At 43.9% G+C, this 27,560-nt stretch overlaps 1 protein-coding gene across 3 annotated transcripts in view; it reads right to left on the minus strand.

Moving 5' to 3' along the window:
* Positions 1 to 27,560, minus strand: part of ABCA3 (ATP binding cassette subfamily A member 3) — an 89,131-nt gene that overhangs the window by 7,965 nt on the left and 53,606 nt on the right. For all 3 annotated transcript variants that reach the window (XR_009152104.1, XR_009152103.1, XM_058157442.1), the window contains exons 10-26: positions 27,341 to 27,522; positions 26,002 to 26,148; positions 24,649 to 24,778; positions 23,623 to 23,777; positions 22,708 to 22,863; positions 21,192 to 21,402; positions 17,384 to 17,534; positions 15,895 to 15,993; positions 15,106 to 15,298; positions 13,395 to 13,698; positions 10,755 to 11,028; positions 9,858 to 10,062; positions 7,686 to 7,905; positions 7,431 to 7,589; positions 6,242 to 6,414; positions 3,980 to 4,114; positions 1,773 to 1,967 (exon numbers count right to left, since the gene is read on the minus strand). Coding sequence is in view for 1 of the 3 variants with exons in the window: in XM_058157442.1 (XP_058013425.1) it covers positions 1,773 to 1,967; positions 3,980 to 4,114; positions 6,242 to 6,414; positions 7,431 to 7,589; positions 7,686 to 7,905; positions 9,858 to 10,062; positions 10,755 to 11,028; positions 13,395 to 13,698; positions 15,106 to 15,298; positions 15,895 to 15,993; positions 17,384 to 17,534; positions 21,192 to 21,402; positions 22,708 to 22,863; positions 23,623 to 23,777; positions 24,649 to 24,778; positions 26,002 to 26,148; positions 27,341 to 27,522 (3,089 nt within the window). In the remaining 2 variants the exon portion in view is untranslated. The remainder of the gene's footprint in view (positions 1 to 1,772; positions 1,968 to 3,979; positions 4,115 to 6,241; positions 6,415 to 7,430; positions 7,590 to 7,685; positions 7,906 to 9,857; positions 10,063 to 10,754; positions 11,029 to 13,394; positions 13,699 to 15,105; positions 15,299 to 15,894; positions 15,994 to 17,383; positions 17,535 to 21,191; positions 21,403 to 22,707; positions 22,864 to 23,622; positions 23,778 to 24,648; positions 24,779 to 26,001; positions 26,149 to 27,340; positions 27,523 to 27,560) is intronic.

Genomic DNA, 27,560 nt, shown 5'->3' on the forward strand with positions numbered 1-27,560 from the left:
GATGAGTGACAACTATGTTGTCCCTAACTGAGGAACTAGGAACTATGGAGAACTTTGGACAACTAGCTCCTCCGCTACTAGCTACTAGCCACTAGGATGGGGCTCCAAACCAGCTTAGATGGCTCAAGTGAGACCAAGAAGACCCAGATTTAAGTCCTTAAAGGTAAAAGGTAAAGGTACATACGTGCTAGTCGTTCCTGACTCTAGGGGGCAGTGCTCATCTCCATTTCAAAGCTGAAGAGCCAGTGCTGTCAGAAGACGTCTCCGTAGTCATGTGGCCGGCATGACTCAATGCCAAAGGCGCACGGAACACTGTTCCCTTCCCACCAAAGGTGGTCCCTATTTTCCTACTTGCATTTTTTATGTGCTTTCGAACTGCTAGGTTGGCAGAAGCTGGGACAAGTAACAGGAGCTCACCCTGTGATGCGGCACTAGGGATTCGAACCGCTGAACTGCTGATCTTTCGATCGAAAAGCTCAGCGTCTTACCCACTAAGCCACCACATCCTTTATTTAAGTCGTTACTCAACCACAAATCATAAACTGCTCATGTTCAGTCACAGGAGTCTGGTACAAATGAGGGACAATTCCCAGTTAATCTTCTTGACGTTCTATAGGCAGACATGTAGGCAAAAAAATCAGCAAGCTAGAAGGATCGTAACTGCACCTAGCAATTGTGTCTTTTCCTTCCAAATGCTCAATGTTGGTCTATGAGGGCTTGTGAGAAAAAGTCCCAAAATACCAGAAAGGGAAATCCATAACTTTGTCAACTTCGTCAAGAACAGCTGTTGTTTTGTTCTCGACTACCCCATTTTTTTTTCTTTTAACGCCCCTGTAATCCCTTGCATCAGGGTGGAGTTGGGGAGACTGAATGGAGCTGAGCATTTACTGGCCGGATGCCCTTCCTGAATGGCTGTGATGGTGAACCTATGGCACACGTGCCACAGGTGGCATGTGTAGCCATATCAGTGGGCATGCGAGCTCAGCTCTGGCGTGCATGTATGTGCCGGCCAGCTGGTTTTCGGGTTTTCTGGGGCCCCCAGAAGTAGGGAAGCAGGCTGTTCCCTGGACGGCCTTGGGGTGTGTGTGGGAAAGACCTCTTTTTCTCTCTCACCTGGCTCCAGAGTCTCTCTAGGAGTCTGGGGAGGGTGACATGGCCTTCCCCACACTCCCGGAGATCCTTAAGAGGCTGAAAAAGGCCAGTTTGCCAACTTCCGGTGGACTGGAAGGGCAGTTTTTTTGCTGTCCCCAGCCTCCAGGGCCTCTCTAGGAATCTGGGGAGGGCAAAAATGGCCTCCCCCCCCACAAAGGTCCTCTGGAGGCCAAAAACGGCCTGTTTGCCAATTTCCAGTCCCACCGGAAGTTGGCAAATAGGCCATTTCTGGCATCCAGAGGACCTCCAGGGGGGTGGGAAAGGCCGTTTTCGCCCTCCCCAGACTTCTAGAAAGGCTCTGGAGCCAGGTGGAGAGAGAAAAACAGGCCTACCGGGCCATCGCGTGCCAGGAGCAGAGGGGAGTAGGGGTGGTCGCGCGCACATGCGCGGGGGCAGGGTGCACAGAATTATAGGTGTGGGCGCACGCCCCCCCGGCACGCGATGACAAAAAGATTACCCATCACTACTATATGGTGTTCACAGCAGAGAATTACTGGTTGCCCCTCAGAGAGAGAAATATCTGCCACTACCTAGGATTGAAGTCTACCAGCCTCCTTATTATGAGGCGAGAGCTCCCCCTTGAGGCCACTGTGCTGCTCTGTCTTGACTCTCCCATTTACCTTTTTGATGTTGGCCAGGATGCTGTGTCCATCCACATATGCATCTCCCGATGTGATGCTCTCATCCCCAGTGAGCATCTTGAAGGTCGTGGTTTTGCCTGCCCCGTTGAAACCCAGAAGACCAAAACATTCCCCCTTGCTGACCGCAAGAGAGATTCTGTCCACAGCCAGGCAAGAATCCCTGCTACTGTATACCTGGGGGGAGGGGGCGGCAGAAAGTGGTGGGGGGGGAGAGAAACACAATGGTGGCCAATGTAAAACACACAAAGCTGGCCTTATTGCTGCTAATGCGATTCATTATCATTCACTTGATTATTGTAGACGTATAAATAATCATTTATTACCCTGTTTCCCCAAAAATAAGACAGCCCCCGATCATAAGCCCAATCGGGCTATTGAGCGCATGGCAGTAAAGCCAAGCGCTTATTTCAGGGTTCCAAAAAATATAAGAGAGGGTCTTATTTTCAGAAAAACACTCTATCTGTCTGTCTGTCTGTCTGTCTGTCATCCTATAACTATCTATCTATCTATCTATCTATCTATCTATCTATCTATCTATCATCCATCTATCTGTTTATCTATCTATCTATCTATCTATCTATCTATCTATCTATCTATCTATCTATCTATCATCTATCTATCTATCTATCTATCTATCTGAAATATCTATTATATTTTTTATAATATGCTCGGTTTTAAATTGTTGTTTTAATTGTATATTTTTGTGTTTCTTATCTTTTGGCTGTACACCGCCCTGAGTCCTTTGGGAGAAGGGCGGTATAAAAATTTAATAAATAAAAATATCTATCTATCTATCTATCTATCTATCTATCTATCTATCTATCTATCTATCTATCTATCTATCTATCTATCTATCTATATCTATCTATCATCTATCTATCTATCTATCTATCTATCTATCTATCTATCTATCTATCTATCTATCAAATCTATCATGTATGTATGTATATATCTCTCTCCCTCTCTCTCTCCCTCTCTCTCTCCAGTATCAATCTACCCTGTTTCTCCCAAAATAAGTCACCCCCTGATCATAAGCCCAATCGAGCTTTTGAGCGCATGGCAATAAGGCCAAGCGCTTATTTCAGAGATCAAAAAAAATACAAGACAGGGTCTTATTTTCGGGGAAACATGGTATTATGTGCTATTGTGGCTGGTTGCACAGTCAGACTGGATTTGGCATTTTTGTGCACCTATCAAGTCCTTCCCAAGGACTTGATAGGTATTTACCGGTTCTCCGAACTATTCAAAATTTCCTCTACCAGTTCTCCAGAACTGGTCAGAACCTGCTGAAACCCACCTCTGGGTAGCAAGTGAAACCATGCCCCATCCAACCCGGTGGAAGAAAAGTGGCCCAAAAGGTTGAGGGCCACTTCTCAATCTTGACAACTTTAAGATGTATGGACTTTGTTTGCCAGAATCCCGAATTCTGAGAGTTGAAGTCCACATATATCTTCACTTCTCAATGTTTTCAACCAATAACAAAGAACCTGCGCCCCACCATAATTTTTAAGCAAAAGTTTAGTGCAGTGAGATAGTTAGGTGCGGTGGTTAAAGCATTGGACTACAAATCAAGAGGTTATGAATTCTCTTCCTTAACCCACGAAAACATAGCTATGGACACTGTCTTGGGCTGTCCCCAGATAAAAGCAGGTTGAAAATCAAATCAATAAATAAAAGCCAATCCTTTTTCACAGAAAGCCAGTTCTACATTTAGAGGGTTTATGTTACCTTTATGGCTTACAATGAGATTTAAGAGTCTACTCAACATTATGGAGAAACAACGGAAATATATAAATGCTTTCTGGAGAACCACATAATTATTTTCTAGGCTTCAGGGCCAGTGACGAAATCCAATTTTTTTCCTGTGGCTTGGTGGGCATGGCAGGGGAAGAATACTGCAAAATCTCCGTTCCCATTCCACTCTGGGGCCAGCCAGAAGCGGTATTTGCTAGTTCTCTGAACTACTCAAAATTTCCGCTATTGGTTCTCCAGAACCTGTCAGAACCTGCTGGATTTCACCCCTGTTCAGGGCCCAGTAGAACTACCTACGATGTCTTCGGAGAAATGGTGGATTTTTTTGGGGTGGGGAGCATAAAAAATATGTACTTCAAAAGAGGTTTACATTATTTTGATGAGGTTTTGGTGAGAGACACCAGGGAGTTTTAGAAGCTACCTTGAACATCTACCTTGGTAAGTTCCTTAATCACAAGAGGACTATTCAGAGAAGAACTTGATGCTACTGGAGATTCCAGAACCTTCTTCCTCTCATCAGCAACATCCCGGTCTTCTGGCAGCACCGGAACCTGGTTAAGCAACATGACCTGTGGAACGGCATGAAAAATCAAGCAAATGAGCCATGGTGGCGCAGTGGTTAGAGTGCAGTACTGCAGGCTACTTCTGCTGACTGCCAGCTGCCTGCAATTTGGCAGTTTGAATACCACCAGGCTCAAGGTTGACTCAGCCTTCCATCCTTCTGAGGTGGGTAAAATGAGGACCCAGATGATTGGGGGCAAGAGGCTGACTTTGTTAACCGCTTAGAGAGGGCTGGAAAGCACTGGGAAGCGGTATATAAGTCTAAGTGCTACTGCTATTTTTCTTCCTTCCTTCCTTCCTTCCTTCCTTCCTTCCTTCCTTCCTTCCATCCATCCATCCATCCATCCATCCAGTATTGCAGGCTGACTCTACCCACTGCCAACAGTTCGATCCTGACCAGCTCCAGGTTGACTCAGCCTTCCATCCTTCCGAGGTGGGTAAAATGAGGACCCAGATTGTTGGGGGCAAATAGGCTGACTTTGTAAACTGCTCAGAGAGGGCTGGAAAGCACTGTGAAGTGGTATATAAGTCTAAGTGCTACTGCTAAAGAGAGCCATCAGAAGCACGTTATTGGAAGGGAGGTGTTCTGCATAAAACAAGCAGGAGGGAAATACCGAATTTATAATTAGAGCAGGGGAGAAAAATCTCTCTTATCATTTTGACTGATCTGAAAGCAGGTAATCCTCCACTTACGACCATTTGTTTAACAGCGGTTCAAAGTTACAACAGGCTTGAAAAAAACGTCACTTATAATCCGACCTTGCACTAGCCCCACGATCAAGTGATTGCAACTAGGGGCACTTGGCAACCGGCTTGCATTTGTGACAGCTGCAGTGTCTTACGATCACAGCATCTTAGCCACTGAGCTACCGCGTCCCTTTTTATTAACATTATACCAAGCTAGAAATTCTTGGAAGGCTGTTGAGGTCTACTCTAAAGGCTTAGATAGTTGCAGCTTTTAAGAGCTGACCACCAGCCTTCCCAAGCTCTGATCATTCACTTGGGTGTTACGGTACTTATACACTTCTAGGCATATTGTTGCATTCTCAGATGCCAACCAATTTGCTTTGTTTTCACCGGAGGAAGCCACCAAAACAATCTGGAACTGAACACACTCAAAACTGTAGAAATGGTGGTAGACTTTAGGAGAAACCCTTCCATACTTCCACCTCTCACAATACTAGACAACACAGTATCAAAAGTAGAAACCTTCAAATTTCTAGGTTCTATCATATCGCAAGATCTAAAATGGACAGCTAACATCAAAAATATCATTAAAAAAGGACAGCAAAGAATGTTCTTTCTGCGCCAACTCAGTAAGCTCAAACTGCCCAAGGAGCTGCTGATTCAGTTCTACAGAGGAATTATTGAGTCTGTCATTTGCACCTCTATAACTGTCTGGTTTGGTTCTGCAACCCAACAAGAAAAACACAGACTTCAGAGGATAATTAGAACTGCAGAAAAAATAATTGCTACCAACCTGCTTTCCATTGAGGACCTGTATACTGCACGAATCAAGAAGAGGGCTGTGAAAATATTTGCAGATCCCTCGCATCCTGGACATAAACTGTTACAACTCCTACCCTCAAACGACGCTATAGAGCACTGCACACCAGAACAACTAGACACAAGAACAGTTTTTCCCGAAGGCCATCACTCTGCTAAACAAATAATTCCTCAACACTGTCAGACTATTTACTGAATCTGCACTACTATTAATCGTTTCATAGTTCCCATCACCAATCTCTTTCCATTTATGACTGTATGACTATAACTTGTTGCTGGCAATCCTTATGATTTATATTGATATATTGACCATCAATTGTGTTGTAAATGTTGTACCTTGATGAACGTATCTTTTCTTTTATGTACACTGAGAGCATATGCACCAAGACAAATTCCTTGTGTGTCCAATCACACTTGGCCAATAAAAATTCTATTCTATTCTATTCTATTCTATTCTATTCTATTCTATTCTATTCTATTCTATTCTATTCTATTCTATTCTATTCTATTCTTCTTCCTCCATCCATTACGTCATGCAAAATTTTGGTGGGAAGTTAATCTACATGCAATATGGAGAAGCTCTGAAGGACTCAGCCAGGAAAGGGGTTCCTCGGTTGCGAAAGCCTCACCCATTTCCGCCTCCGTCGTATGTCGCAAACAATGGTCCTCATTCTCCAGAGGAGGTTAGTCTCAATGAGAAAGAGCAGGAGAAGGAAGAAGAGCCCTTCGGCTGCCATTGCTGTCAAGTATTTCCCAACGCCTGGGCTTTCCCAAGCAAAGTAGTTGGTCTGGTAGGTGATATCTGGAAGAGGAATGAGGAAAGAGAGGAGAGCAGGACAAAAGAAAACTTGGGTTATTTCAGGAGATAGCAACCTTCCGATGGTTGAAGTCTCCACCAATCTTCTAACTGAGAGTCAAGGGTATGGGGCAATTATACAAAAGAAGGCAGAGTTATGGGGTTGAGATGGTCTGCCAGCAGCCTGCGGAACTGGCAACGGAGTCGAACAGCGATGAGGCTGAGGAAGAACAGGGGCCAGTCCTGGAGGCTGGGGAAGGCCCAGATGAAGGCTCTGCATCAGAGGCAGAGGTGGAGCCAGGGCCATCAGGGAGTGATGTGCAGACTCCGGAGCCTCCAGAGGCTGACAGTAGTGAGGCAGAGGAACAGGAGGAGCCTGTTCCTAATGCACGCATGAGAAGAGCTGCCAGAAGGCAAGAGCAGCTCAAGCAAAGAGGACAACTCGAGAGTAGGGCTAAGAGATGATTGGCCCCTCCCATAAGGCCAATCAGCAATGGCGTTTGGGCTCTTTGCAGGAAAACAACGTTGATAGAATTGCTCCTCGTCTTGCTGCATTTATTTCTTTTCGGCATCTTCTGCTTTTGAACTTTTGCCAAGAAAAGCCTTTGGCCTTTGGCCTAATTAGACCAAGGTTGGTGATAAGACTGAAGAATTGTGTTATGAAGAATTTGCTTTGATTTAGTTTGGACTACGCTGAGAATGAGTTAATTCTCAGCTGTTCTAATAAAGTCTGTTGGTTTTTGAACTGATTGCGTTCAAAACGCAAAACCTACTACTACCTCCTTGGGCCTGGGTCACAACAATGGGTGGCATTGCTGGGTATTGGGCAAGGATGTCTGCAAATCCAGTGTCTGCAAACCCAATGCCCTTCTAGCACTGATGATGTTCCCTAGTTGGGTCATGAAACATTTGCGAGAAAACCATCAAGCTCAGAGAGCACCGAGGACCCTTCATTTCAACCCTGAGCCATAAATATAAGTCTCCTTCAACACTACCCAAGAAGCCAAGTCTGAGATACTCACTAAATATTTTACAGATGAGCACCGACTCAAAAGAAGAAGTGCAGAACTGAATGAACTCATAATTCTGGTAGAACTTGCTGATGCTTTGTCCCAAACAGTAGTTGGGTAGGATGAGGAAGACTTTATCTAACGTGTTAGAAAGGTCCACCATTCCAAGCTCTACAAGAGAAAATATGTGGGAAGGAAAAGTTAACCTTGGTGGCTTCAAAGCCACGAAAACCTTTTAGCCAAAGCAACAAAATCCCAATTCCTTACCAGGAATGCTCATGATGACAACGGGCAAGAACGTGGCTGTGCCAGAGAAGACATTGAAGATGGTGAGGCGGGTGTAGGCTGTGGCTGCTATGGAAAAGAAGAAGCTGAGCAGGTACATGAGGGGGATAATGGCCCAGCCATACAGAAGAAATATCTGCATTATATCCACGAGATGGCTGTCCTGAGTGAACGCTTTGATGTCAAAGGCTTGGAAGATCACCTGAAGAATGACCAACAGAAATGATTATTACAGTTTAAGTCCCAGAAGGGTCATTTAATCCATACCTTTGACTGACAATAGCTATCTGGAGGCTTGACCTATCGCTTGTCCTCAGGTGTGGTCACTCAAGGGAACGGGATTCGAATGCTTGCTACAGCCAGTAGATGGCAGTGTTTGCAAATTTGGATCTATGATATATGCTCTAGGCTCTTTTGTTCTAAGTAGTTTTCTGTTTCCTGTTACGGTTAAGTAATTGAGCAGTAAAGCACATGGTGACTGTTCTATTCTATTCTATTCTATTCTATTCTATTCTATTCTATTCTATTCTATTCTATTCTATTCTATTCTATTCCTTCCTTTGTCCCTCCTTCCCTCCCTAGATTAGGAAGATAAACAGGAAAAGCAATTTGCTACCCAACTGCCCAATGAGTTCATAAACACATTCTGGTCTCCCATTTCATTTGGGAGAACCAATACATTACAATGGCCAGAATGTTCCATTATTATGAATATTGCTGGAAATTCTGGATGTCGTTAATGCCTGAAAGTGAACCATTTGGAAAAGCCACCTTGGAATCTAAGAAGATGCTGAGAGCCAACTCTACTAGAGTGCCATATCTGGGATCCAGAAGAGCAGGTAACCCACAGATACCAGCAATGAGTAATATAACCTTCTACGATCTCTTTGCCCAGAGACTCAGTGACTTTAATCTATGCATCTTTAATTCTGTTCTCCATCATTGTCCAACTACTGCTGAAATAACTAAACCAGGTAACAATGTCATCTAACAGGTGTATGTACATTAGAATTCTGCATTTTCATGTTGTTCTTGCATATCAGTATTCATGGCTGCCCCCCTCCCCCTTCAGAAATGTCTCTCTCACTCAACAGATGATTGATGGGCCCAATGATAGATCCTCTTAGCTGGATCATCTCCTCAATACAATTCAACGAAGCCTTTGGAGAAACAAATCAGGATAGCAACAGCACTAGGACTTAGATTTATAAGAAAAATCGAATCGTTCTAAGAAGAATTCATGGTTGGCATTGAGCTGTAGGTCAAGGTGTGGATGATGACCGAGAAAGCCCTACCAAGAGGGCTTACAAAACCTGTTTTTCAGCCGTGTGCTAGCAGGGAGCAATTGTTCTCCCCACCTTCCTAAAGTCCAGCAGGATTCTGAGATGAAGATTCTCAGCTGGAGTTCCCATCCTGGCGAACCCATTGTCCTTACAAGTAAGAGCAGTAGCACTTAAGAGATATATTCTGCCACACAGTGCTTTACAGCACTCTCTGAGCAGTTTACAATGCCAGCATATTGCCCCCAACCATTTGGCTCTTCATTTTTACCGACTTCGAAACGATGGAAGGCTAAGTCAACCTCGAGCCTGTCAGGATCGAACTCCTGGCAGTGGGCACAGTGTCAGCCTGCAATACTGCATTCTGACCACTGTGCCACCAGGGCTCTTAGCAGCCTGCTAAGTGCGGATAACCAACTCTATTGCCTAGACCACAGTTTCTCAACTTCAGCAACCTCAAGATGTGTGAACTTCAACTCCCAGAATTCAGTGTGCTAGCAGGGAGCACTTATTCTCCCCACTTTCCTAAAGTCCAGCAGGATTCAGAGAGGAAGATTCTGTGGTGGAATTCCCATCCTGGAAAACCCATTTTTCTTAGAAGTAATAGCAATAGCAATAGCAATAGCACTTAGACTTATATACCGCTTCACAGTGCTTTTACAGCCCTTTCTAAGCAGTTTACAGAGTCAGCCTATTGCCCCCAACAATCTGGGTCCTCATTTTACCAATCTCAGAAGGATGGAAGGCTGAGTCAACCTTGAACCGGTAAGGATCGAACTCTTGACAGTGGGCAGAGTCAGCCTGCAATATTGCATTCTAACCACTGTGCCACCACAGCTCCCTCCACGACATAGGCTATCCAGGAATAACTCACCAGGATGAGGGTGCAAGGTGTAAGGTAGTTGATGAGGTCCCACAGAAGCGCCGAGAGCCAGAAGTTCACCATGTAAACACCGCTGACAAACTGTACGTGTTTGGCTTTGATGGACCTCTCGCTGACCAGCAGAAGCGCAAAGGTGCTGGATAAGGAGGCCATTCCGTAGAGCAAGTTAATGGCGATTGCGAAACCCGTCTGGCTTCTACGGGATATTGCAAAGACAAAGCACAATCAGCTTTGATTAAAAGTTGGGTCCAGAAACCATTTTAACCCCAGTTCTGATGGAACTACATTTGATCTGGATGGGGAATCAGGGATAGCTGGCTTGATACCCGACACTTGAAATGGAACTTGGTCACTAAATGAGGAATGGGCAAGGGTGGGGTTCAAAATTTTTAGCAAGGGGTTCTCTGTCCGGTTGCTGGGTGGGTGTCGCCATAGTGAGCATGGCCTAGTCAGCCTCTTGCACCATGGCGGAGGCATTTTTGCCCTCCCCGGGCTCTGGAGTCTTTTCTCCAGCCTCTAGGAGGATGAAAACGGCCTTCCCAGGCTCTGGAGGCCACCTGGAGGCCAAAAACGGGCCCATTTCCAGCCTTCTCGAACGTCCAGTAAGCCCATTTTTTTCATGCCATGCACTTACCTGCATCCAAAACGGCCCTGTAGGGATTCCTGGGAGGGGAAGGGTGGGGTGGGCGAGGCCAGCCAGGCGTAGGATTTGGGGGTTCTCCGAACTGCACAGAATCTTAACGAGAGGTTCTCCCGAACCCCTGCGAACCCTCCAGCAGCCCACCCCTGGGAACGGGCGTACATACGCCATCTTGAGTTCTTGAGTGAACGATGGAGATATATCTGAAGCAAGCAAACAGATTAAAAACAAAGAAAGTTTGGACTCACTCCATGATCTGGTCCTTTGCCGTCTCGGTCATGTTGCGAGGTTGTGGATAGTTAGCCACGGCGATGGAGGCATTTGGTCCAACGATTAGCCTCAACAAGGCATTGTCCACCAGTAGCAGCGCAGTGGCAGGAGAATGAAATGCTTGGTTGTTGAAAAGAGCGGTGATGTTTATCTGGCCCGAGGTCTCTTGGAAAGAAGCTGCCGCGATGTGGTACTCATTAAAGGCTCCGGCTTCTTCGGATGCTCGAGAAATCAAGTATTCCTCCAGGTTCCCTGGAAGGACAACCATTTCATAGGGTGAAAATGTCTTTCAAAGGGGCCTCCTCACTGACTAGTACCCCATTTCTATTTATTTATTATTATTATTTTATTTATTTCACCAAGCAAGTATTTTATGACAGATACAAGTGTAAACATAATTAATTATAAATACATGTAAAGGATACGGATAAAAGAAAACATTAGGACAGGGACGGTAGCTCTCTGGGCACAATGAGAATATATCTGCTGAACAAAACTCCGCACTGGCGTCAGGAAGGGCATCTGGCCATTAAAACATTCTGCTAGCTCTATTCAGACTCCACTATGTTGCAAGGGATTATGGCAGTGGTGAAATGTAAAAATTTGTTACTACCGGTTCTGTGGGCGTAGCTTGGTGGTGGTGGGGTAATGTGACTGGGTGGGTGTGGTAGACCAGACAGAAAACACAATTTATTTTTTTTACTTTTAAAAGCATTTTTTCTACAACCTCTTCAGCTGAATGCTTTTAAAAGGCCCTAGCGATCCCAGCTGAGTTGCCTGATCATCAGAGGCTTTTTTTTTCTTTTAAAGGCAAAAAAAAAATGCTTTTAAAAGAAAAGTAAATTGACATTTGAAATCAGAGAACAAGAAGATAAGCAATATTATAAGATTTGGGATTTATTTTATCAACGGTTAGAAGGAAGGATATGTTAGAAAAGATTTGAGAAAGGTTACTATTAAGAGAAACAATTGAATTAAATTGATTTAGGATGACGGAATAAATGATGATACTAGATGAAATACCAACTTGGGGAAACTTATATGAAATGAGAGAACGAAATATTATAGCTATTGGTCAGCTAAAAGATTCATTGAGTAAGATATCTGGAGAGATGTTAAATGGAGTTAACGGAGGATTAGAAATTAAAGATATTTTTATGTTGAAATTGTACAAGAGATGTGCAACCACCCCACCGACACACTGTAATTGAAGAGAAGATGTTTTTATGTTGGTTTGTTTTTAAAAAATATTTCCCCCCCCCAAAAAAAAAGAAAAAAGAAAAGGCCTTTTTTTTTTGCCTTAAAAAAAAAAAAGGCTCTGACAATCTGGCAACAGCTGGGATCGCCAGAGGAGCCTTTTAAAAGCATTTTTTTTACAACTTCTTCGGCTGAAGAGGTTGTAGAAAAAATGCTTTTAAAAGTTAAAAAAAAAATTGTGTTTTCTGTCTGGTCTACCTGGAAACTCTTTTTTTATTTTTTTTTACTTTTAAAAGCATTTTTTCTACAACCTCTTCAGCTGAATGCTTTTAAAAGGCCCTAGCGATCCCAGCTGAGTTGCCTGATCATCAGAGGCTTTTTTTTTCTTTTAAAGGCAAAAAAAAATGCTTTTAAAAGAAAAGTAAATTGACATTTGAAATCAGAGAACAAGAAGATAAGCAATATTATAAGATTTGGGATTTATTTTATCAACGGTTAGAAGGAAGGATATGTTAGAAAAGATTTGAGAAAGGTTACTATTAAGAGAAACAATCGAATTAAATTGATTTAGGATGATGGAATAAATGATGATACTAGATGAAATACCAACTTGGGGAAACTTATATGAAATGAGAGAACGAAATATTATAGCTATTGGTCAGCTAAAAGATTAATTGAGTAAGATATCTGGAGAGATGTTAAATGGAGTTAACGGAGGATTAGAAATTAAGGATATTTTTATGTTGAAATTGTACAAGAGATGTGCAACCACCCCACCGACACACTGTAATTGAAGAGAAGATGTTTTTATGTTGGTTTGTTTTTAAAAAATATTTCCCCCCCCCAAAAAAAAAGAAAAAAGAAAAGGCCTTTTTTTTTTGCCTTAAAAAAAAAAAAAGGCTCTGACAATCTGGCAACTCAGCTGGGATCGTCAGGAGCCTTTTAAAAGCATTTTTTTTTACAACTTCTTCGGCTGAAGAGGTTGTAGAAAAAATGCTTTTAAAAGTTAAAAAAAAAATTGTGTTTTCTGTCTGGTCTACCTGGAAACTCTTTTTTTAATTTTTTTTTTTATTAAAAAGTTTTACAGAAAATTTCCACAAATGCCTCCCCTCTCTCTCCCTCCCCCCCTCCCACCTCCACCCAGTCCCCCCGACCCCCGGACTTCCCAGAGCAAAATACAGGTTATAACATCTAACAATCATAAGCTAAAATACGCTAACTATCCATAAACTCACATCCCTCCCCTAGAGCCTTAACTCCCCTTTTACATAAAAGAAAAATATACAAATACAATTTTTACTTTCTATTCATTCATAAGCTATTTGGTACTTCTTGGAAGTACCTGGAAACTCTTATGAGCACGAGGGACCCTCCGTCGTCTGAGTTCTGCTCTAGGAGGAAAGCTGCTGATAGCCACTGACCTACCACCTCCAACGGCTCCTGGCGTTGAGCACCAACCACATTCTTGTACCGCGCTGCCAGCCTCTCGCCCAGGCTGGAGCCTTGGGAGACGGAGAAAGGCACCGTGGTCTGTCCGTACGGCTTTAAAGACAGCTTCAACAACGGAGAGTCTCGAGGTCCCGGGAAGGTCTTGGCGGCGATCAAGGCAAAAGCAGTGAAAATAAGAGGCACCAAAAACTGGGCTGCTACCATCTTCCAGTTGCGCCAGCTGTACACCGCCCTCTTCATGAACATGGCGTAGAACTGCTGGCAGCAGAGGTAGAACTGCAGGAGGGAGGAAAGGATAAGATTTACGCAGGTGAGTGTGTTTTCTGCAAACCCCTTTATTCCGGATAGTTAGAATCACTTAGAACAGGAGTCAGCAACCTGCGGCTCTGGAGCCGCATGTTGTCGTGTCCCACTCCTCCGCTGACGGCCGGGTCAGGAAAATCCGAATCAGGCGTGCCTCTGCAGCTCTGCCAAAGTCCTAGCAAAGTCCTCAGGGCACGCAGGAGACCAGAAAGTGACTTCAGCAAGATATGTTTAGATTTTGCCTGACTCAGAGAATGCCAGAAAGCAGGTCCTTTATATAGGCCATGGGGTGTGGCTCCATGACTCAGCACTTATCCAGGCCTGCCCCTCCCTTCCTTCTGTTGCCTCCGCCTATCAAGTCTTCTGACGCGAGGGTCACTCCAGTCTGCAGCTGTTGGCAATTGACCTCCCTCAGGCTCACATGCTGTGGAGGAGGGGGAGGGGTCTAGTTGCTCCGTTTGCCTGGGCATGGAGCCAGAGCTGGGGGCTGGAGATACTTCCTCCTCTTCATCCTGTCTGGGCATGGAGCCAGGGCTGGGGCCGGGAGGCATACTAGGACATTCCTCCGTGTTCGGAAGCAGATAAGAAGGCCCCGGCTGTGGTGAGATCGGACGAGACACAACACATGTGGCTCTTTCACTCTCTCTGTTGCAGCTCCCTGTTGCTCAAAATATGCGTCATAACCACCAACGTGCAACACCTGGTGGCACGGGATTTATTGAGCTTTTCCACCCCCGGTAGACCAACCATGGATAAATCCCAAGAGAAGAAAAGTTTCAGAAGAAAACAGAACATTTAATTCAACTACATATGCTAGTTTTGTGGCTGGTCAGGAAATATTCTCTGGATTCGCCCCTCAAAATTTGGACCACGATGAAAACATGGTGTCTATTTTGGACAGACGGAGGCAGTCCTTGACTTACAACCATTCTCTAGCGACTGTTCGAATGGAACTGAATAAAAGTGATTTGCAACTGGTCCTCGCACTTACAACCATTGCAGCAACCCCACGGTCGCCCGATCAAAACTCAAGTGTTTGAGTTTACAATGTATTTACAATAGTTGCAGGGTCCCAGGGTTGTGTGATCACCGCTTGAGATCTTCCCAGCTGCCTTCCGACAAGCCAAGTCAGCGGGGGAAGTGGGATTCGTTTAACAATCTCATGGTTCATTGCAAAAACTGCAGTTTTTGACTGAACAAAAGAACATTAAACTGAATGTCAGAAAGAGACATTAAATTGGGTGCGACTCATTTAACAACCGCCGCAGAAATTCTACGCCCAGTTGTGGTTGTATGTTGAGGGCTCTCTGTGTTCCCTTTGTTTTTCCCTCCACCAAAAAAGAACCCCACCATCAAATGGGAGCAGGAGTTAGGACCCACCCCTGTGTTCAGCTTAACGTTGGAGCAATCTTCGGTGATGAGTGTCCCGCTGTCATCGGTCATGTTTGTCAAGCCACTCATGCTGCTGGAATCATCCATGGCCCAGTCGTTGGATCGCCGTTCGTGCTGGTACTGCAGAGCTGGCAGCTGGATGGCTTGGATGTCCATGCTGGAATCCACAAGCTTGCCAACTCTTCAAGAAAGAGACCGCATTCAGAATTTTATTTTCTCCCACTCCCCAGTTTCTCCCATTTTACTCCCATAACAAGCCTTATGGGAAGTGATCTCTTGAGAAGGCCAACCCATCTTCCAAACTCTCTTTTCAAACTCATCTTCCAAGTTGACCTTCCAAACCTTCCAAACCCACCTTCCAAGTTGACCTTCCAAACCTTCCAAACCCACCTTCCAAGTTGACCTTCCAAGCCCACCTTCCAAGTTGACCTTTCAAGCCCACCTTCCAAGCTCATCTTCCAAGTTGACCTTCCAAACCCACCTTCCAAGTTGACCTTCCAAGCTCATCTTCCAAGTTGACCTTCCAAGCCCACCTTCCAAGTTGACCTTACAAGCCCACCTTCCAAGTTGACCTTACAAGCCCACCTTCCAAGCTCATCTTCCAAGCTGACCTTCCAAGCCTACTGTCCAAACTGACCTTTCAAGCCCACCTTCCAAGTTGACCTTTCAAGCCCACCTTTCAAGCTCATCTTCCAAGCTGACCTTCCAAGCTCATCTTCCAAGTTCACCTTTCAACCCATCTTTCAAGTTCATTTTGCAAACACAACAAAGAGTTACCTAAGGAAGACCTCTTCCATTGTGGTAACTGAAGCTCCATAACTGGCAATGCCCAGTTCTTCCCGGCGTAACTCCAACTCTGTGAACAGAGCCTCAAATCTGGAAGGAAGAAGTAAGTGAGAAGATTTGAATTCAGACAGGGGTGTGTCAGCGAGAAGAAAAGTCAGAGGAGAATCGCCTGAGGAGGAACGCTGGCCGAGAAGGAGGTACGGCCAAGGGTAGGAGGCGAAAACTCCTATTCCCGTGTCTGCATGGTGAACAGATGATTTAAGATCCTTTTAAGTTATTCTGAAAGCACCTATGATACGGTCTCCCAGCTTTGTTATCTTGTTATTTGGTTATATTATTCAACCCTGCCTAGCAGGTTCAAAAGCTTAGGAAACTCAGTTCTGGCTGTGTGTGTGTTCACACAACATACGACAACCCATACAACCAAAGGCTATTGTGATCCTCAAACCCACCCCATGGAGCTCTGCAGGGCAGATGACGAGTTTAAAAATTGGGTTAAATCAAATGAGCCCTTGACTGAGATAACCATGATCAAATTTGGCCATGGTTATGGCATGGTGGAAGTGCATTGGTGTTCTGGACTCCTTCTCTAGGAGTCTCGGCTCCTTCTTCCTCGCTGTCTGCTTCCGGGTCCTCTTCCACCCTCTCCAACTTTGCTGGTCTTCCCTTCTTTGGCTGCTTCTTCGCTTTTGGTCGAACAACTGGTTCAACCCCATCCGCTCCCTCGGCCTGCTCATCTCCATCCCCTGCCCCTGCCTGTGGCTGAGGTGGGGGTGGCGCTCCCGGGTGCGGCGGGGGTGCATACGGCGGGGGTCTCAGGATTGTTTCTTCTTCCTGGATCAATACCTGCTTTTTCGTATCCGATACTTTTGTTTCAGATACTTTCACATCCTTCACCCGTTTAGTGACTACAGCTTGTAGTCTATACTAAGTTGTAGACTATGCATGTTACAATCCATATATGGTCATAATTCTAAGAAATGAATATAAGGAACTGATACCACACATGTGTGGAGGTAGTATAATATGTTTGTGCTGATACCAGAGTTCCGGTGGTGCATGACAGGAAGACATAGTTATAAGCTCAGCATATTTATTTTTATGGGTATATATTGGCAAGGCTGTGGTCGTCTATCAAGCTGAGAAAGCAGTTCCCCTAATATAGCTGACAAGGCATTTCCTTATACATGAGAGTGGACTAAAGTTTCTTTTCCCAGGGCTTGAGGCCTGCTATGTGTACCGGTGGTCTGAATAGTTTTCAGTATGCCACCTCAAATGTATCAGACAAACATGGTTAAGGCCCATCGTGCGAGCAAAACCGAAGGGATAAACGTTCTCTTTGAATCAAGGTAGCATCCTTCAAGCCCATGTTCTCCAGGTGTATTGGCTCTAACTCCCATCACTTCCACTGAGACTTTGACACTTTGGCAAACTTGGACCCCACCTGTGCATTCCCCATAGTTATTAAGGGTGAGATTACTTGTGCGTGCTCTCCTTGGGTAGGATGAAGGACAATTCTGCCCCCACGTTGCTCTCCAGAGAGGCGTTGGGGACATAATGATAGATGAGGTGGGAGATCTCTCCGAGGTTGCAGTAGGGCTCTTTCACCATCACCATGTGGTACCCAGCACCTGAAAAGGAAGAAGGATATTGCCTGATGAGCATTGGATGCTTTCTTGAGATCATCCCTAACTTGTTATGGCCTGCTAGCGGGCAGCAGATCTGGCAGCAGATTCATACAGTGAAGAGGTTGGGGAGGAACATGGGCCAGTCCTGGAGTCTGGGGAAGGCTCTGTTGAGGGCTCTGCATCAGAGGCAGAGAGGGGGCCAGGGCCATCTGACAGTTGTCAGCTGCCTTCGGAGTCGGACATCAGTGGGGCAGAAGAATAGCTGGATCCTGTTCCCAGTGTGTGCATGCGCAGAGCTGCCAAGGGAAAGGAACAGCTAAGGAACAAAGGTCGACTCAGGAGTAAAGCCACAGGCGGACAGTGAATGGCCCCATAGGGAATAAATAGGAGCGAAGGCGAGGGGAGTTTGCCGGGTACAATTAGTTCATCTGAGTGAAGATCTGTTCCTGCCTTCTTGCCAAGTATTGTCTGTTACAGTGGGGAGTCTGAAAGATATTGGCCTGGCCACTTTCCAAGCCTGATAAAGGTCGGTAATGGTTGAACTATCTTGAAAGATTGCGGAAGAGGAAAGACTTTGCTGGAGAGGAATTCACTGTAAATTAAATAAAAGGGGTTTATCGGGATGAGGACTTGGCTTCGTGCTGCTGGGGAAGCCTAGGTAACTTTCATGTCCTTCAGCACTAAAGAGATGGCCACACGCACCCAACCATGGTTGAACTTCAAAAATTACATCAGGATTGGCTGTAGTTAATACTTTGGAGTTGAGGGATCGACTCAGAAGTCAAAAATACTTTCTGGAAGAAAGCAATAGAAAAATGCTTCCATACTATTGTTAATGGATATTTTCTTAAAATTGACAATTATGCTCAAGGACCTGATGTAATCTCCCTATCACAAGATAAGGAGGCCCTATGCACGGTCACTCACGCTCTTGTGACGTCTCGCCTGGATTACTGCAACGCTCTCTACATGGGGCTTCCCTTGAAGGGCATCCGGAGGCTGCAGTTAGTCCAGAATGCGGCTGCGCGGGTGATAGAGGGAGCCCCTCGTGGCTCCCGCATAACACCCATCCTGCGCAGGCTGCACTGGCTACCTGTGGCCTTCCGGGTGCGCTTCAAGGTTTTGGTGACCACCTTTAAAGCGCTCCATGGCATAGGGCCGGGTTATCTACGGGACCGCCTACTGCGACCAGATACCTCTCACCGACCCGTGCGCTCTCACAGAGAGGGACTCCTCAGGGTGCCGTCAGCTAGGCAGTGTCGTTTGGCGACGCCCAGGGGAAGGGCCTTCTCTGTGGGGGCTCCCACCCTCTGGAACGAACTCCCCCCAGGACTCCGTCAACTTCCTGACCTTCGAACCTTCCGTCGCGAGCTCAAGACACATTTATTCATCTGTGCAGGACTGGCTTAGATTTTAAATTTAGAGGGGTTTTAAATTGATTTTAATATTTATATTTTATATTTATATTTCTATTTTTAATAATTTGGGCGTTAGAATAAGTTTTTTAAGGATTATTTTAATTTGTATATTGATGTTTTATATGCCTGTGAACCGCCCTGAGTCCTTTGGGAGATAGGGCGGTATATAAATTCGAATAATAAATAAATAAATAAATAAATAAGCCACAAGGCTCTCACTCATGACTCACTCCTGACCTTACTGGAAAATACCCACACCGGAAGGCCTTATAAACAGAAAAACACTGAAACTCCCTAAACTCTGCTGAAGACGTTACCTAGCCTGGTTACAAAATGTTCGGAAACCAACCCACAAGCTCAGGGAATGAATCTTCACCCTCATCCATCCTACACCAGAGCTACAAATATTTGCCACTATTGCAAACTTGCATTTTTAAGGAGGATAGTAGCTGTCCTAATCTTAACCCTAGGATGTCTAGTTTAATGAAAAAAAGGACTAGGGGAGACATGATAGCAGTCTTCCAATATCTCAGGGGCTGCCACAAAGAAGAGGGAGTCAAGCTATTCTCCAAAGCACCTGAGGGTAGGACGAGAAGCAATGGGTGGAAACTAATTCTCTAGACTTTCTAGACTCTAGAAAGAGGGCAGAGAAGAGCAACAAAGAGGATTAAGGGACTGGAGGTTAAAGCATATGAAGAACAGTTGCAGGAACTGGGCATGTCTAGTTTAATGAAAAGAAGGACTAAGGGAGACATGATAGTAGGGTTGCCATAAAGAAGAGGTTGTCAAGCTATTCTTCAAAGAACCTGTAGGCAGGACAAGAAGCAATGGGTGGAAACTGATCAAGGAAAGAAGCAACTTAGAACTAAGGAGAAATTTCCTGACAGTGAGAACAATGAATCAGTGGAACAACTTGCCTCCAGAAGTTGTGAATGCTCCAACACTGGAAGTTTTTAAGAAGAGGTTGGCTATGTCTGAAGTGGTGTATGGTTTCCTGCCTAAGCAGGGGATTGGACTAGATAGATGACCTCCAAAATCCCTTCAAACTCTGTTATTATTCTATTCTATTCTAATCCGCAAAGTCCCAAACTCAATATTCAATTTGACCGGGGTGAACTCTAGGCCTGTCAGTGGTCTTCAATCACAGAGGTGACATAGACAGCCTGGTAGCTCCACCTCGAACTTCTCAAATAAAAAACAGCAAAGAAATGCAATTAAAAGAAGATAATATTTGTAGGTTGGGGTTGAACTGTGGAGTTTTTGGTGCTCTCTGAGCTTGGTTTTGTGGGTTTTTTATCCCCAGAAACTAACAAGTTCAGAGAGCGCCCAGGTCTCTGAAAAAATTCCTGTCCTTTGCTGTCCAGAATTATTTTCAAGTTGGGAGGGGGAGTAGAATGTCTTAACTAATTAGCATCAGACCGTGTTATAATCATATAGGAAATATTAATGCTCTAATGGTCATTTCGAAAAATCATAACATAATTAACATAATAACAGAGTTGGAAGGGACCTTGGAGGTCTTCTAGTCCAACCCCCTGCTGAGGCAGGAAACCCTACGCCATTTCAGACAAATGGCTATCCAAAATTTTCTTAAAAATTTCCAGTGTTGGAGCATTCACAACTTCTGCAGGCAAGTCGTTCCACTTATTGATTGCTCTAACTGTCAGGAAATTTCTCCTTAGTTCTAAGTTGCTTCTCTCCTTGATTAATTTCCACCTATTGCTTCTTGTTCTACCCTCAGGTGCTTTGGAGAATAGTTTGACTCCCTCTTCTTTGTGGCAACCCCTGAGATATTGGAACACTGCTATCATGTCTCCCCTAGTCCTTCTTTTCATTAAACTAAACCTACCCAATTCCTGCAACTGTTCTTCATATGTTTTAGCCTCCAGTTCCCTAATCATCTTTGTTACTCTTCTCTGCACTCTTTCTAGAGTCTCAACATCTTTTTTACATCGTGGCGACCAAATCCTTTCTTACTAAAATCCTTTCTTAGTGACACCTAGAAGCCAAGAGGAACATAGGTGGCAAATTTCAAGTTTGTAGGCTTTACGGTTCTGGAGATTTCGTGATTAATGCGTGAGTGTTTTTCGCTCTTATATATATAGATTTGTTATGTTTATGTAGTGTATATCAGAGGCGGTGACCCTTTGAGAGCTGTATGCAACGAAACCTCGTTATAACGTATGGCAATTAGTGTACATTCAAAGTGACAATAACGTTATTCTAAGTCTAATCTCCTTACCATATTTATGCTTGAGAAAGAGGGATGATCCACAACACTGGAGCTCCCCCTTGGCCATAATGGCGATGCGGTCGCCCAGCAGGTCTGCCTCATCCATGAAATGGGTGGTGAGCAAGATGGTGCGAGTTCTGCGCTGCTGCTGCAGGAGCTCCCACGTGGCCCGCCGTGAAACGGGGTCCATGCCTGAGGTAGGTTCATCCAACATCACCACCTGCAGAGAATACGGAAGTCGAGAGTTGGTTGCAACCCGGTAGGCCCAGTGTGACTGGAAACCAGTCTCTCTCGGGTCTCGAGCGGAGAACTGGGGTAGTGCAATGGAAAGAGGTGGTGGAGGTAATGGCACACTCAGAAGGACGAGGGAGGGGTGGACCACAGTCTTGAAGTAATTTGATCTAGCAATTAGTCCCCTTCTAGGGTAGAAAAGCCTCTCTTGCCATCTGTCTCTATCATCCCGGGATGCTTAAGGTCAGCTTATTGGAAGATGGCTATTCAACCACACACCCTATGCATTACGTGCAAGGGCCGTAATAGCTCAGGCTGTTAGAAGCCTGTTATTAGAACACAGCAGCCTGCAATTACTGCAGGTTCAAGCCCGGCCCAAGGTTGACTCAGCCTTCCATCCTTTATAAGGTAGGTAAAATGAGGACCCAGATTGTTGGGGGGGGGCAATAAGTTGACTTTGTAAATATACAAATAGAATGAGACTATTGCCTTACACACTGTAAGCCGCCCTGAGTCTTTGGAGAAGGGCGGGATATAAATGTAAATTTTAAAAAAAAATTATATCAAGGATGTGAATGATAACTAAAAAAAAAAAAGAACTAGAAAGATGCACTGTTCTCTCAACAGTGGTAAATATTATCAAGGCTGAAGATGAGAGGACAATCCTTTATTATAAAAGAAGAAAGAAGGGAGGAAGGAGGAAGGAAGGAAGGAAGGAAGGAAGGAAGGAAGGAAGGAAGGAAACAAAGAAGAAAAGAAGGAAGGGAAGAAGGAAAGAAGGGAGGAAAGAAGGGAGGGAGGAAGGAAGGAAGGAAGGAAAGAAAGAAAGGAAGGAAGGAAGGAAAGAAGGAAGGAAGGACTGAAGGAAGAAAGAAAAAGATAGATGTAGTAACAGAAAGATTTAGGTTCAAGTCTCTTGTTCAGTCACAGAGTTCAACTCTTAGTCCTGTCTGGTGCACAGGGCTGTTGTAATATGGGCAAACTGTGGGGAGACCCATACGCACACTCCTTTCCACTTTCCCAAATGGAGGATGTAAGTACCATAAAAACCAGCAACACGTAGGGTTTCCTGAACCTCCGTTCACATTTTAAACGAAGAAGGACTTCATGGATAAACAAGGGCTCCCACTCGAGATGGAGGGAACACTCAACCTCTCCACTCCATCTTCCACCATTGGGAAAGCAAACAAGGGGTCCCCATCTACCCTGCAAGGCACCAAGTCTACCAGACTCTCTCAGAACCACCTGCGCAGGTGAACAAGGATGAGGAGGAAGGGACTTGGCAGAGCCGCACCTTGGAGTCCCCAATGAGAGCGATGGCAATGGAGAGCTTGCGTTTCATTCCTCCGGAGAGGGCCTTCGACAAAGTCCCTTGTTTCTCTTGTAAGTTGAGGATGCGCAGGATATGGGCGATCTCCCCAGGGCATTTTTCAACAGGAAATCCTTTCAGCTGAGATGGAAGAGAAAGGGAAAAAAAGGAGTATGAGGTAGGGGTGAAATCCAGCAGGTTCTGACATGTGATCAAAATTCAGATGCTTGGCAACTGACTCATATTTATGACGGTGGTAGCGTCTTGGGGTCAGGTGATTCCCTTTTGCGACCTTTTGACAAGCAAAGTCAATGTGGAAGCCAGATTCAGTTAACAACCGGGGCTTCGTCAACTCCCTGACCTCTGGACCTTCCGCCGCGAGCTGAAGACGCTGTTGTTTCGACGTGCAGGACTAGCTTGAACATAGTTTTAATTTAGGGTTTTAATCAGGGTTTTAAACAGGGTTTTAAACTGTATTTAAAATTTTTAGGCCATTATTGAATCAGTTTTTTATATAGTTTTTAATTTGTATTGTGTGTATTGTGTTTTTTACTGGCTGTGAACCGCCCCGAGTCCTTCGGGAGAAGGGCGGTATACAAATATAATAAATAATAATAATAATAACAACCGTGTGGCTAAGATGACAGCTGCAGTGATTCACTTAACAGCAGGGTGGCAAGAAAAGTCGTACAATGGGGTGAAAGAAATGTTTCACTTAGCAACAGAAATCTGGGGCTCCAGGTAAGTTGAGGGCCACCTGTACTTGCCTCCCAGTACAATCATGACAGACCATGAGTAGCGGGCAACCATACAAACTCTGGACTTTGCAAGCCGGAAAATGAGTGGATCCCAGAAAGGCAGAGACTGCAGAAGTTCAAGTCAACATTGACCAAAGTTTACCCCAGAGTAGAAGTACAGATGCTCTTCTACCGTCATGTGGTCAAAGAGGACATCATGCTGAGGACAAAGACCCAGGCTCTTCCGGATGAGGACCATGTCCTGAGAGATTTCGTAGCCATTAATGTACGCCTGTCCGCTGGTTGGAGGATACAGTCCTAGGAAACAGCCAGGGAGAAAAAGGGAACATGGGTTAGGGCCAAATACAACTCCAGGCAATGAAAGAATAGGTGGTCATAAAACGTCTGGATTATTCGTAACATTATAATTATAATTTATTACAATTTATATAACATTATATGCAGTGGTGAAATGTAAAATTTGTTACTACCGGTTCTGTGGGTGTGACTTGGGGGGGGTATAATGTGACTGGGTGGGCGTGGCCAACTTTTTAAAAAAAAACTTTTAAAAGCATTTTTTCTACAACCACTTCGGCCAAAAAAGTTGTAGAAAAAATGCTTTTAAAAGGCTCTGACGTTCCCAGCTGAGCCACACGATCATCAGAGGCTTTTTTTTTTTACTTTTAAAAGCATTTTTTCTAGCACATATATGTGAGGCAGTGGTGGGTTTCAAATTTTTTTACTACCGGTTCTGTGGGTGCAGCTTGGTGGGTGTGGCAGAGGAATGGGAATTTTACTGCAAAATCCCCATTTCCTCCCAATCAGCTGGGACTCAGGAGGCAGAGAATAGATGTGGGTGGGGCCAGTCAGAATTTTTGCTACCGGTTCTGCAGAACTGCTGAAACCCACCTCTGGTGTGAAGGGAACCTTTACCTTTAACGTAACTAAGCCCCGTTTTTCCTCATCATCAATAAACATAACAATAACTCGTAAATTCTCCAAGATGTTGCTGTGTTTTCATGCTTGCTACCCAACGGTAGATCCAGCTCTGCTTCCAACCCTTCATTAAAGCAAAGGTTTTCGTAGAACTCTGTTTAAAAGACAGTGCTTTCTTTTCTTCATACGGGACCTCTAGATCGGATGAGGAGATGGTCTGAGTTTCAAGATCCAAGCTAGGCCCAAACCTTACCTGTCAGCATGGACAAAGTGGTGGTCTTCCCAGCCCCATTGTGTCCAAGGAGGATGGTGATTTGTCCTTCGTACATATTAAGAGTCAGGTCCTTCACGGCTTCTCTGGTTTTGTTGCCCACTTTGAACACCTGCAGACGAGCAAGGAAAATTATATTCTGTAAGCCCGCGTTGAGTCGCTATGGGCGAATTGATTGCTTATCTGTAGCCTATGACTATCCTTAAGTGTGGTAAGTGTTGTACCTTGATGAAGGTATCTTTTCTTTTGTGTACATTGAGAGCATATGCACCAAGACAAATTCCTTGTGTGTCCAATCACACTTGGCCAATAAAAACTTCTGTTCTATTCTATTCTATTCTATTTTATTCTATTCTATTCTACTCCCTATTCTATTCTATTCTATTCTATTCTATTCTATTCTATTCTATTCTATTCTACTCTACTCCTTATTCTATTCTATTCTATTCTATTCTATTCTATTCTATTCTATTCTATTCTATTCTAATCTAATCCTATTCTATTCTATTCTATCTCATTCTATTCTCTATTCTGTTCATTCTATTCTGTTCTATTCTATTCTGTTCTATTCTATTCTATTCTATTCTATTTTATTCTATTCTATTCTATTCTATTCTATTCTATTCTATTCTATTCTATTCTATTCTATTCTATTCTATTCTATTCTATTCTATTCTACTCTACTCCTTATTCTATTCTATTCTATTCTATTCTATTCTATTCTATTCTATTCTATTCTATTCTATTCTAATCTAATCCTATTCTATTCTATTCTATTCTATTCCCTATTCTATTTTACTCTACTCTACTCTACTCTACTCTACTCTACTCTACTCTATTCTCTATTCTCTATTCTATTCTATTTTACTCTACTCTATTCTATTCTATTCTATTCTATTCTATTCTATTCTATTCTATTCTATTCTATTCTATTCTATTCTATTTCTATTTGACTCAGGAAGCAAAGCACACGTGGACGTTGAATGACCCCTCCCCGGCTAGGGAATAAATAGAAGGAAAGGGGAGTGGTTGTCATAGGAGACAACAGTTCGTATTTCTGAAGATTTTGTTCCTTGTGTTTCGTGCCACAGAGACTGCTTGCCAGAACTTAATTTGCAGCCTTTCAGCTAGGAGCTCACAGGCCTTTTGCAAGGAACTGATAAGGTCTGTTACTGCAGTTAACTCTTTGAAGGATTATTTGCCTGGACTTTTCGGTGTGGGAACGCCATTACAAGAGGGAAATGAAGGGGGGTTTTTAGTGACAAGGAGTCTATATCTTGTTTCTGCTAAGGGCTGGTTCAGAACAGAAGGGAGCAACCAGCAGAAGAAGCTCACCTTGGAAAGATGTTTGATTTTGATGCCCGACACCAAATCCGAAGGCTCCTCCTCTATGAATTGACTTTTCAAAGCTTTCTCTGGATCTTCCTCCTCTTCCTTCTCTTTTCCCAGAAGGGTCTGGGGGCCCCCACACCAGTAAGAAGGCTAAAGAAATAAAGAGAATTCATCATTCCTTTCTGGGGAAAAAAAACCTGACCCATGGAAGAAAACCAGAAGGTCCTTTTGAAAGAATACACATTCTCTTCCTTTCTGGAGGAAATGCCCATTGTGAATGGCTTTTAAAAGACAGCGGACCATTTCTAAAGGAAATGCGAAATCCACTTTTCGAAGCAGAAAGCCAAAAAGATGCTTTTCAAACACGGATATGCACAAATCCCAAATACCGTACGTTATTGCAAAATGCATTTCCAGAATAGAATAGAAAAAGTAGAGTTGGAAGGGACCATGGAGGTCTTCTAGTCCAACCCCCTGCTTAGGCAGAAAACCCTACCCCACTTCAGACAAATGACCTCTTCTTAAAAACTTCCAGTGTTGGAGCATTCTTTGCTAAAAGAGTTAACCCAAACATATACTGTATGAGAAGGAAAAGAAACCATTTCTTTGAGATAGGTGGCTTTAAAAGTTAAATAGGTAGAAAGATGATGGATGGATGGATGGATAGTTTTTGTAGATAGATAGATAGATAGATAAATAGAAATAGATAGCTAGTTAGATGAGAGATAGATAGTTTTGTAGATAAAGATAGATAGATAGATAGATAGATAGATATTTGTAGATAGATGGAGATAGATGGATGATAGATAAATAAGTAGAGATAGATAGATAGATAGATAGATAGATAGATAGATATAGAGATACATAGAAATAGATAGCTAGTTAGATGATAGATAGATATAGAGATAGCTAGATAATTTTGTAGAGATAGACGATAGATAGATAGATAGATAGATAGATAGATAGATAGATAGATGATGAGAGAGAGAGAGAAATAGATAGATGATAGATAGATAGATAGATATTTGTAGATAGATGGAGATAGAGATAGAGATAGATAGTTGGATGATAGATAAATAAATAGAGAGAGAGAGAGAGAGAGATAAATAGAAATAGCTAGTTAGATTGATATAGAGATAGCTAGATAATTTTGTAGAGATAGATAGATAGATATTTATAGATAAATGGAGATGGAGATAGAGATAGATAGTTGGATGATAGATAGAGATAGTGAGACAGAGATAGATGGATGGATAGATGAAGAGGGAGGGAGGGAGGGAGGGAGGAAGAGAGAGAGAGAGAGAGAGAGAGAGAGAGAGAGAGAGAGATGGCCAATGCTTACCATGACAAAGAAGTACCAGGGTTGTGGGATGCCATATTCTCCAGGAAACACATTCTCCATGTACCAAGCAACCAAGCCATAGATCCCAGAATCCAGGAGAAGCATCCCCAGGACATGAGCCATTGTGAAGTTATCGTCGACGCTGACAGCTTTCATCAGGTTTCCCCACTGTATCCCCGTGCCTGGAAAATACAAGCTTTTATTTATTTCTTTATTTAAT

Source organism: Ahaetulla prasina, chromosome 14 (genome assembly GCF_028640845.1).
Source record: "Ahaetulla prasina isolate Xishuangbanna chromosome 14, ASM2864084v1, whole genome shotgun sequence".
In the NCBI taxonomy this organism is placed as follows: Eukaryota; Metazoa; Chordata; class Lepidosauria; order Squamata; family Colubridae; genus Ahaetulla; species Ahaetulla prasina.